The sequence below is a fragment of the Dromiciops gliroides genome, chromosome 3 (genome assembly GCF_019393635.1).
Source record: "Dromiciops gliroides isolate mDroGli1 chromosome 3, mDroGli1.pri, whole genome shotgun sequence".
Taxonomy (NCBI): domain Eukaryota; kingdom Metazoa; phylum Chordata; class Mammalia; order Microbiotheria; family Microbiotheriidae; genus Dromiciops; species Dromiciops gliroides.
In genome coordinates this window covers 370,618,540-370,630,666 of record NC_057863.1, presented here as the reverse complement: position 1 = coordinate 370,630,666, position 12,127 = coordinate 370,618,540, and the positions used below count along the sequence as shown (strand labels likewise).

Below are 12,127 nucleotides of genomic sequence, written 5' to 3'. Positions count from 1 at the left end.
TCAGATGATTAAAAAAACCCCCAAAACTGTTTTTGGCACAATTCAGCTGTGCCTGAATGAATGGTATTTGTTTTAGGTGTCCTACTCCCATCTACTCTCTTCCTCATCATTATCATAGTCCTAAACTTCTATATCTTTCATTCTCTCTGAATCAGTTTTTAAAGAACAATTATTTTTAGTTCAGATATTAATGCTATAATTAAACATGGTATCACTCAAAATGAGTTAATAGTATTCAGTTTCAATTGAATTTCTTTGAGTAAATGGCTATCAACCCCAAAGAGAGGCAGACTTAAATTAGTGGAGGGGAGTAAAGAGCTGACCCTAGGGTCATGTGAGAAAATAATTATTAATAATGGTTCCCCTCCCATTCCCCCCTCCCCTGCCCTTAGGAACTCCGACTGGTCTCTTTCAGAACCTGCCCAAAGGTAAATTAGAGATAAAGCTCTGTGACAAGTTAAAACCACACCTATTTATCCTTACCTATTCACCTTGCCCTCAGGGGGTCTGTCTTTTCTAGATCATGATGTCATCATGGTAGAGCTCATTTTAATATGGACTACCCTCAAGTCATGTCAATCAATGGAGCTGAATGATGTTAACCAATAAACTTTGATCAATGTGTGGTGGCCTGCCTCTACCTGAAAGAGGATAAAAAGTCTCTGGGGGGGGGGCAGCTAGGTGGCACAGTGGATAGAGCACCAGCCTTGGAATCAGGAGTGCCTGAGTTCAAATCCGGCCTCAGACACTTAACAGTTACTAGCTGTGTGACCCTGGGCAAGTCACTTAACCCCAATTGCCTCACACACAAAAAAAAAAGTCTCTGGGGACAGAAGGGTTGCTCTCTTACTCTCTTATGCTGATCTCTCACTCTCTTACCCTGAGCTCCGTCTCTTTCATACCTTCCTAGGATTCTTCATGTTGGGTATGTAACTGTTCAGTCCTATAAGGCCTATAACTAGTGGGGAAAGTCAATTTGACATGTGGTCAATACTTTCGTAATATGATCTTAATTAATAATAAATGCTTACTGGCAAAACTGGTACAATAGCCTTTAATTTATAAGTAGCAATATATTTTTTGGAAACCCCAGCTAGTAGGCTTCTGCCAGTTGCGGAAGACCATGGATCAAGTTTGTTAGGGAATGACATCTTGAAGAGCCACAGGCCACAGTGTGGCTGTGCAGTCTGATACAGGAGCTGCAGCTCCTGCTGCAACGAGGACATCGAAAAACTGTGCTCTCTGTTGCCTGTCGGTTCCTGCATCTCATTCGTTTTTCTTCCTCCAGAGCTTGGAGGCCCATCTCAGCTGCTTGCAAGCTGCTCCTGAGTACTGAACTCCATCGGGCACGGTCCTTGGCCATCTCCTCCCAGTTGCCGGTGTCTCTTCACAGAGCTCTCAAGTCTCCCTTGCATACATCTCTGTAGTGAATCTGGGGGTGTCCAGTAGGTCTTTGGCCTGAGGCTAACTCACCATAGAGTAGGTCTTTACGAATGCGCCCATCTTGCATGCGGTGAACATGACCAAGCCAGGACAGCCGTCTTTGTTTCAGTAACGTGTAGATGCTCAGAAGTTGTGCACTTTGGAGCACTTCTGTGTTGGTGATCCTATCTGACCAAGATATGTCAAGGATGCACTGAAGGCAGCGCATGTGGAAGCTGTTAAGCTTCTTCTCTTGTCTAGTGTATGTAGTCCATGTTTCGCTGCCATACAGTAAGGCACTCAGGATGCATGCTCTATAGACAGCAAATTTGGTTCCTCTTGTCAGTTTACTGTTTGCCCAGACACACTTGGCAAGCTTAGACATGCTTGAAGTAGCTTTCCCAATCCTCTGATTGATCTCAGAATCAAGTGACAAATTGTCACTGACAATAGAGCCAAGACACGAGAATTGGCTTATGACATCCAACTGGTAGCTACCTATGTGTATCAATGGAGGTAACATAGCACTCTGACACATGACTTTAGTCTTTTTAAGATTAATGGTTAGGCCAAAGTTCATGCAAGCTTGGGAGAAGCAATCCGTCGAGGTCTGCAATTCATGCTCTGAGTAACAGGCAAGTGGGGCATCATCGGTGAAAAGCAGGTCTCTAAGAGTGCTACCTCTCACTCTGGTTTTGGATCTCAGACATGAAATGTTGAACAGGCCTCTGTCTGACCAGGAATGCAGATAGATGCGATCAGTTGACGAACCAAAAGCATAACATAATAGCGTGGAGAAGAAAATTCCAAACAGCGTGGGAGCAAGCACGCATCCTTGCTTGACTCCGCTGTTTATGCCGAATGCTTCAGAGGTGTTGCCTTCGAACTGTACAACACCCTGCATGTTGCAATGAAAGGAGCGAATGAGGCTATGGAGTTTAGGAGGGCAACCAATTCTTGAGAGAATTTCGAAAAGACCTCTGTTAACCGTATCAAATGCTTTGGTCAGGTCTATGAAGGCAATGAAGAGGGGTTTTCTTTGTTCTCTGCACTTTTCTTGCAATTGGTGAAGAGAGAAAATCATATCGATAGTTGACCTCCCTGCGAGAAAGCCACATTGCGAATCGGGGTAAACATGGTCGGCAAGTTTACGCAGTCTAAGCAAGATGACCTTGGCAAACATCTTCCAATGATGCTGAGAAGTGAAATCCCTCTGTAGTTGTTACAGTTACTCCTGTCTCCACTGTTCTTATAAAGAGTAACTATATGGGCATCACCCCAGCTATTCCCACAATATTTTTTTGTTTGTTTGTTTTTGTTTTTTTGCGGGGCAATGGGGTTAAGTGACTTGCCCAGGGTCACACAGCTAGTAAGTGTCAAGTGTCTGAGGCCGGATTTGAACTCAGGTACTCCTGAATCCAGGGCCAGTGCTTTATCCACTGTGCCACCTAGCCCCCCCCCCCCCACAATATTTTAAATGACACAGTTAGGAAGACCTGGATCAAAGACCACTACCTCTGACACATACTGACTGTGTAACCCTGTTCAGGACATTTAACTTCTCAGTCCCCCATGTAATTCATTTTAGCTAAATTTTAATTACAGGGAATTGCCTGTGGGACTGAGAAGTTAAGGTGAGCCCACCCACATTAAAGAAGAATTATTACATAAAGCCTATGTATGCATGATGGCATATATGACATGTAAGAAAATAATTATTAATATTATATTTTTAGGAAAGACCATACATCATTCTAGTCGCTCTCTCTCCCTCACCCCAGAAAGTTTAGTTCTTGCCCAGGATGAGCCCAGGTGAACAAAAGGAATACAGATTGATTCTTTTGTTTAGCTAGGAGAAGCTCACCTAGACTTTGGAATTTGCCCTCTCTAGACCATCCTCAAGTCATGTCAATCAATGGAACTGAATGAGACTATAACCAATTAGCTTAGATCAATATATGGTGATCTGCCTCTACCAAAAGAGGATAAAAAGCCTTGACCACAAGAGGCTTGCTCTTTATCTCTCTCTGCTCTCTCTCAACATAGATAAATATATACACACATGTATATGTATATATGTATATAACACACCTACTCCTCTTCCTGTCTTCCCTCTTCTCAAATAAGATATTAAAGCAATTTTCAAATATTCACTTCTTTTAGACACAAATTCTTCTCCCCACCCCTTTTCCAGACCCTTGTACTGGATAGTGACTGCACTGAAGGCTGTAGAAGGCAAGCTGGTTCTGAATTGTCACTTGATAAATTAATTTTATTGGTTAGTATATAGCATATAGTACATTAATCTAGTCCAACTCCCTCATTTTACATATGAGGAAACTGAAGCCTGGGGAAGAGAAGCTGATCTGTCCAAGGTAGCAAAATGAGTGAGAAGCAGGGCCAGGATTATAACCCATGTCTCCTAATCCAATGTTCTTTTCACTACACCAGAGTCTCATTGTAGAGTTAGATTGGACAGGATGGAAAAAAAAAAAAATCAGAAGCACAGCACCCATCCATCACCTCCTGCCAGAGAAATGATAGCCTTAAAATACAAAATGAGACACCAATATTAGGACATGGCCAATGTGGCAATTTGTTTTGCTGGTTTATTATTCCTATGGGAGTTGGGGGGGGCGGGGCACAGTGGGAAGAAGCAATAATAAATGCTTTTAAAATAAATATTGTTTAAAGTCCTCTAGCATAAGGTTTGATTGATAGCTTTGGCAGAGCAGCTAATGAGGTCAGAAGTAGGAGGTGGAAGAGCCAGGAATCAGGGTCTAAAAGGATGAAAAAGATGCCTACAGAAATATGCACAGCCCTTGGTTCACTTCATATTTCAGCAAACTTAATTTTTAGAAGGTGAGCTGTGAGACACCTATTTTAAGCTTTCAGACAGGCTGAAGGGTACCTCAGCAGCCAGAGCATGGGAATTATAGAGGAGGTAGGAAGAGGTGCTCCACCTTTTAGAAGAGGTGAGCATCCTAATTGAAAGAAAAGCCATGAAAAGCTATTGCCCACATAAAGCTATGAAAGAGAACTCTCCAAACTGATGAATTCTGTGTGAAAAGTGAAGTGTATATTTTTTGCTTAATTTTTCTTGATTTTTTTGTGTGTAACATGACTTAATATGGAAATGTTTTGCATGATTTCACAGGTGTAATTGATATATTTCCATCCTCAATGGGTGGGGAAGGGGCTGGAGGGAGGGAATCTGGAACTCAAGATCGAAAAATAAATGTTCAAAATGAATAAATAATACATTTGAAAAAAAATTTAAAAAGAAAGAGAACTCTCCAGCAAAGCTGGAAGGTACAGCAACTAGCCATGTGTAAGGAAGAATAGCCTTATCCCTATTTCTTCCTACAGGATTCCCTACTATTCTTAGTCTTTTAAGTGACTTAACTGTGAATATTTCAGGTAGAACAACAACAAAGGGATATTTAAACATTCAGAGTCCCTTTTTTTTCTCTGGGACAGTCTGAATGTTTAATTTTGTATGTTGCTTTTAGTCGGCATAAAAGATCTATGCCTTAGTGGAATAATAGAGTACTGGACTTTGGAATTGGAGTGATCTGGGTTTAAAACCTTTTTCTGATGTTTACTAAACAGCTCTGTTAACTTGGGTAAGTAATATAAACCACTCTAAGCCTTGTTAAGGGCTAAAATTCTAGCTAAACTGTCTAAAATATCTAATGAGTGGTCGCCAATAAATTATAATCTTTAGCAAGAGTTAGACTTTTAAGCATTTATTAAGGAGAATAAGAATTTGGTAAAGAGAGAGAAAGGCCTAGATTCCTATCTATTACAGGGAGAGCACATTTCTAGCTCCGCTCTCCACCAGAGTCCACAGGAAAAAGAGTGAGACCAAGCACCAGTCTCTTCCTTCCTCCTCCCACTAGCCCGCGTCACTTCCTGATGCCAAAGAAAAGACTCCTGGTCTTGCCCTCAAAAGTTCCATGCTCCAAAGAAACACCAAACAGATCAGCTTACTCTTTGGTACAGAACTAGGTTTTAAGACCTACTTAAAGTTTGAAAAATTGATATAATATAAATAAATATATGAATAAAAATGTTTTTTAAAACCCTACCTAAAAAGTCAATCAGCAGAAATGTCACCTAGTAGCCAAACAGAATAGAAATACTACTTCAAAGGAAAAATGAGCTATTGGGCATCTTCTAGTGGCACAATGATCCAAATCTTTTTCACTGTGGTGGGGGAATCCTTATGATAGGATCATCTAATGTGTGGTAAAAATTATTTGTGGTAAAATTATTATTGTAGTTCTTAGCTGACTCATTTGGGAGGGGCCACACCTGGCTCACCCTGGAGTTACATATGCTACTGAGGTCAGAAGGAGAACTCTCCATAGGCAGTTTTTGAAGGACCTCCCCTTTTGGGGGAGAAAAGATTGAACACTCCCTGAAGGGAAGAGGAGGCTCTTCCAGAACGCTAGTGCTCTTCTGGAATGCGCTCTCTCTCTGGCGGCTGCTCTTTCGGACTGCTCCCCTTGTGGTGGTGGTGGTGCAAGTTTTCTCGCTCTCGGCAGCTGCTTTTCTCAATGGTGCGAGCAACTTTAGACAGTCCAGGTGTTGATGAGTTAATTATGGAAAACCCTAAATTCCTTTGAACTAGCTTAATTGGAAACGGTCTGGGGATTTCATAGGTTAAGTTTAGAGTTGAGTATTTATCTGTATTTCTTTTTTTTTCCTATTTCCTTGTCTTTGATTTTTATCAGTTTCACCTTTGTTATGTAATTAATTCCCAAGTAATAAAATCTGATCCTTCTGTGAATTAAAGCTGTAAGGCTCCTTTCTTATTGGCCTGGGAGAAATATCTAAAAAGGGCAGTTCAGAGGGGAGGGTGAACCTAAAAGGTCCCTCTTTATTTCCAGGACCCCAATATTAAGGCATCACCCAAATAATGCTCCATATATCAAATTTTGGCCCTCACAAATGGTGAAAACAAATAACTTCTCAGGTGAAGGGGTATTTCTCTTAACTCTTGGTGAGCTCATTGAATGTAAATGATACTGTTACTTTTCTATATTTATCCTCAATGCTTAGAGCAGTGTTTTATGCTTAGAAGGTCTTTAAAAATATCATTCATTTGCTAATTCATTCATTCAATAACTCTGGTGCTTATTAATATTGCAAAACAAAGAAAACATTTCAATTATTAGGTGATAAATAAAATGTCATACCTCAAGCAGAGAAGTGCGGCAGAACTCAGTCAGAAAAACAGTTTGAAATCTTGCCCCTGACACTTATGAGCTGTTTAACCATTGGCAAGTCACTTAACCTCCATGATAGTCTTGCAGTTCTCCAAGATTAGGAGTTATATTGCAGGAGTGGAGGGAATTCCCCCAACAATAAAAACACATGTCCTAAGAAGCACAGCTATGTTGTACATTTATGTATGTAGTTCTTTTTCCCTTCCTAATTAAAAAGGTAAGTGCCTATAAGGTTAGGGAACTGGGAAATGAAGATGTCATTATTTTTGAATATTCTTGTATTATTTAACACAGTGCCTGATACAATATATTATAAGTACTCAGTACAGGGTTGTTCATGACTGAATAAAAGAAATCATGAAGAAATGCATGGAAACCTGATCAACCTCAAAGCCACAGTGGTAATTCCAGTACCTACACAAATCATAATAATTCTGTGGGACCTTTTACCTGGCAATTCAGTAGAATACCATTGTATCTAAGCTGCCGAAACCTAAATAAATGAGTTTATGCCAGTCTATTCCATTGAAGTGAATTACTCATGTGGACTGGATCTTTAGGAGATTCCTCATCTGCCAGAGAGTTTTCAGGATCTTCTATAAAATAGGTATAATAAAAGCACCTACCCCCCAAAGTTTTTTTGAAGATCGAATGAGATAATAATTGTAAAGTGCTTAGCACAGTGCCTAGCACATATGTTAGTTGTTGCTCTTGTTATTATTAACAATAAATAGCAAACTAGAGTAAGACCAAAGGAGATGGCTTTTCATCAACTTCTTCCTCTTCTACTCTTCATGAGTATGAATAATGACTAACTGAACAGCTAGGTGGCACTGTGGATAAAGCACTAGCCCTGGATTCAGGAGGACTTGAGTTCAAATCTGGCCTCAGACACTTGACACTTACTAGCTGTGTGAGCTTGGGCAAGTCACTTAACTTTCATTGCTCCACCAAAACAAAACAAAACAAATAAAAAAAAAACCCCAAAACCAAAAAATGAAATAATGACTAACCTATGTAGAGAGTGTGCAGTTAGGGAAGATCTGGGGAAAGAAGAGGATAAGAAAAGTAGAAGTCTCTTCATTCAGAAAGACCCAAATAGTAAGGAAGTCATTTCTGAAATTTCTACTTCTGAATCCCAATATCCTCCTTGATATGACTGATTTGATCATTGTAATTGTAACTTTAATTTCCAATATATGATTCAAGTCTCTCACTGCTTAAGGAAGAATCTAAAGAGTCACTTTTGCCCTGTTTTAGTCATAAGTATGAGAACAGGTGGCATGGGACAAAGAGTGCTGGATTTTGAGTTATGGGACTTTCATTTAAATGCTAGCTCTCTCATTTATTCCTTTTGTGACTTCAGACTATTAAGTGCTTCTCTCTGGCCCTTCTCATTTTCACCATCTATAAAGTAAGAGTTGGCTCCAAGGTCTCTTCCAGCTCTAAATCTATTATTTTCTTAACTTTCTATTAGCAATATGGGGGTAGGGGAGGAATAGAATCACATCTTGGAAATTTGTAAGAACTAAGAATGGAGTTGCAAACGTAAATAGCTGTATATAGGTATCATCAACTATTTTTGATGCTACTCCAAAAATGGAGTAACAAAAATAAATGTGAAGCATTAAAACTTAAAATGATTATGTACATGTATTTAGATGTAGCACTAACTACCTTATGGCAGTGATTCTTTAGGTATTTACCTCTTGAGATAACCGTTTGTAACCCAGTCCCATTAATAAAAGCACGTTTGATAGTTTGTGTTTTTATATCTGTCCAGTACAAACGTTCCTCTGAGGCATCAAAATCTATCACAGTAACATCATCTATATCAGGGACAGTAAAAGCTGTGATGAAGTTGAAATATGGATTATCAATATCCACTCCTCTTATTTCTGAACGTCTTGCATAAAGAAGAAATTTTTTCATTTCTAGAAAAGAAAAGAAGAAAGAAGGTATTTTTTTTTCATTTGTAAATTTGACTAGGTTCAAATATCCTAGAAAGCCTGTTTTCACATGATTGATTAACTTTTTTTTTAAATTACTGAAAGCAATAGTTAATATAAAATGGAGAATATAATGCTCATACTTTACCCATATTTAATTAACTCATTTCACTGAAATAATCTTGTAAACCCAGAAATTTAAAAATCATTTTTCTTTTTCTAGGGTAAGGCGTTCAAGCTATAGCAAATGCATATATGAATAACATAAACAAATATCTTAAAATATATAAGCTCTAAAAATGTCAAGTTTCTAAATTTGTTCTTTGTATGATATCATAATTGAGTCTTATTTTAAATTGAATGGAATTTGGAAGAATTTAAGAAATCATTTCTTATACCATCACTGAATTCCAATGAGCTCATAAGTTACTTAGCAAATCACATTTGGATGCAATTTTCTAAAACTGGGTTTCAAAGAGCTGCATTTACTTTCAAAATCACAACTCCTTAGCCTATAAACATTAATGAAAAGAATTTTCATCATTTTGAATTTATAGGTACCTTCTTTTCAATGAATGGAAACAACCTGAATAGAAATAAGCTTTGCTAATATTTTCTTCTTCTTTGTTCTCTATATTGAGATGAATTATTACTATGATATTATACATGTATTGTGTTATTTTAATGAGTGACTTAAAGCTATAAAAATAAAATGTGTGACTAAGACACTGCTATGCCTTGGAAATTTTCTCCCCATCTTTTTCTTTTAAGCCATGAGGTTACAAATACACTTTTCATTATTAAAAATAAGACTATTATAACTGCTTTCATAAATTTTACATAAATATGCTGTTTAAACTCTGTTTTACATCTTGCAAAGTTATATATTGTACCCCATTTTCCCTCTAAATTGTTAATCCGCCACTAAAATGATGCAAAAATGACTTCAGATGAAGTGCAGGCAGAGATTAAAGCTTTTAAATACTTCTTTGTTATGCAGGCTACCTGCATCATCATTTTCTGATGATAAACTTTACACTTGTAAATCTCACTGTTTCCCAGAGATAAATTCTGCTAACACACTAAAAGCAAAAGTAACAGAAAACATGAATAAAGTAATAAACAGCAGAGTGTCCCATATTGCATATTTTAAAGTGTCTGCCAATCTTGCTGAAAGTAGATGAATCATCAACATTGCTAGGAAATAGCAGTGTCTCAAACATTTTCAAGGACTGGCAAATCCTCTCCTGCCTCAGTCAGAGTCTGAACACTTATATCAGCTAGAACAATTTAATTTGGATTTCTGGTAAACAGTTGAAGAACCTTACCATAGCATGTCTTCTTGTCTGGGGACAGTTTCATCAGGTGGGGGCAGGCACAAGCGGCACTCCTATTATGGTTGATCAGACACATATGCGAGCATGGACCTTTACCATCATTAGCTGCACATGGATTAGGAGCTGTAATTACACAGTGAAATATTAACAGTGAAGAGGAAAGAATATATTAGGCCACCTCTAAGGTTGACAGGGGTTATTCGCTTAATGATTCAAAGTGAATTTCACTGTATAGCTCCCATTAGGAGGGTGATTAATAGGACAATAATAGAAAATCATATACAGTGATCATATTAATAAAAACATTTTGCCTTACCAAAGATCTAACACACTGCGCCAACTCTTTCTGTTACCACTGAGATAAATGGCAAGTGTCATATTGCCCTAGAAACACTAAGTATCCCATGAGTCTTTAAAAAGGATTATTTATTCAATTTGGAGAACAGGAGGAATTCCAGATAAGCATAATTACTGAAGTTAGAATACAATTACCTCAGGTGAAATGTGACCTAGACATTAGGAATTCGAGTGGTGGCAAAGGCTTTCTAAACCAACCAACTAGTCTTCTCTTCTAGTGTAATAGATATATTCCAAGAAACCATCCCTAGCAAAGTTCTATGTTTTAAAGGTTTACGAAAAAGCAGCACCTATGTTTATATTCTCTAAGTAATACAATCTAGCATCAATAATCCCGACATTCAGAAACTTGTTCCTCAAACATTGATATAGTACCTTCTCTGATAAACAAGTCATTTTTTTCAGTTTAAGTGAAGCTAGAAAAGAAATAATTATCTTTTTTCATTGTCACTCATCTGCCAATCTTCTCTACACTAGATGATCTGATTCCAATGCCATGGTGAGCTACCTTTCAGAAAATTCATCTCTACTCTATTTTATTTCAGTCAAGCATGACTATTCATGCTGATTTTTCAAATTATTTTGAATTCTAACCACATCTTCTAAAGAACAAGCAAATACTTCCCATCTTGATGTTATTTTTGAAATCTAATCTGCTTTATAGTTTTGTTTTTGAGAATAAGAAGTGAATCAGAAGTTATTGGAATTATAGTATTAAATTGTATTATATAAGGATTCCTTAGTGCACCTCAGTCTTTTCTTAGATTGTCGAATGCATATATTACAGTAGACAGAAAAGATAGACAGAAAAGTGGCCACCACTTGCAAAAAATTGATTAATTTTGTGATAATAGCTAGGCCCTATTTAAAAATAAACTATGGCTCATGATGACAGATAACCAAACATACAAATTGTCCTTTAAAGCAAGCAAGGCTTCTTAAACATTTTCCACTCACCTCTTTTCACCCAAGAAATTTTTATGTGACACCAGGTATATAGGCATATAAAATAGGTGCCAAATTTTTCATGTCCCCCACATTTAAACGAACCCAAATCGGGTCATAACCCATAGTTTAAGAAGTTTTGCTTTAAAAAGAGATAATTAAGGGTAATAGCTGACAATATTCAACAAGGTGTTTGGCCTTTAAAATTTAAAATTTTGCCATGATCATTCATTCATTCTTTTCTTTCTTTCATTAATTTATTTATTAGCATTTTATTTAAAGTTTTGAGTTCCAAATTCTATCCCTTCCCTCCCCCCTCCAGACCATAAGCAATCAGATATAAGTTATACGTATGCAATTATGTAAAACATTTCCATATTAGCAATTTTGTTCATGAACACTTGAATAAAAGAAAAAAATGAAAAAGTGAAAAATAGCATTCTTCAGTCTACATTCAATCAATATCAGTTCTTTCTCTGGGAGTAGATAGTATCATTTGTCCTTTGGTATTGTCAGATCACTGTATTGCTGAGAATAGCTAAGTCATTCACAATTCATCAAACAATAGTTGTGTTACTGTGTACAACATTCTCCCTATTCTGTTCACTTCATCATCAGTTCATGTAAGTCTTTCCAGGTTTTTCTGAAATCATCCTGCTTATCATTTCTTATAGTACAATCATATTCCATTACAGCCATATACCACAGGTTGTTTAGCCATTCCCCAATTGATGATCATCTCTTTGATTTCCAATTCTTAGCCACTCAGTTCTCTATACATTTGAGAAAGGAACCCTTTATTAGAGATACTTGTTGCAAATTTTTTCCCCAGTTATCTGCTTTCCTTATTATTTGGTTGCATTGGTATTGTTTGTATAAAACC

The 12,127-nt window shown here is 37.5% G+C and overlaps 1 protein-coding gene across 1 annotated transcript in view; it reads right to left on the bottom strand.

Moving 5' to 3' along the window:
• Positions 1 to 12,127, bottom strand: part of LRP1B (LDL receptor related protein 1B) — a 2,279,180-nt gene that overhangs the window by 803,875 nt on the left and 1,463,178 nt on the right. The window contains 2 exon segments of the mRNA XM_043994810.1: positions 8,363 to 8,590; positions 9,934 to 10,065. Of these exon segments, the coding sequence (XP_043850745.1) occupies positions 8,363 to 8,590; positions 9,934 to 10,065 (360 nt within the window).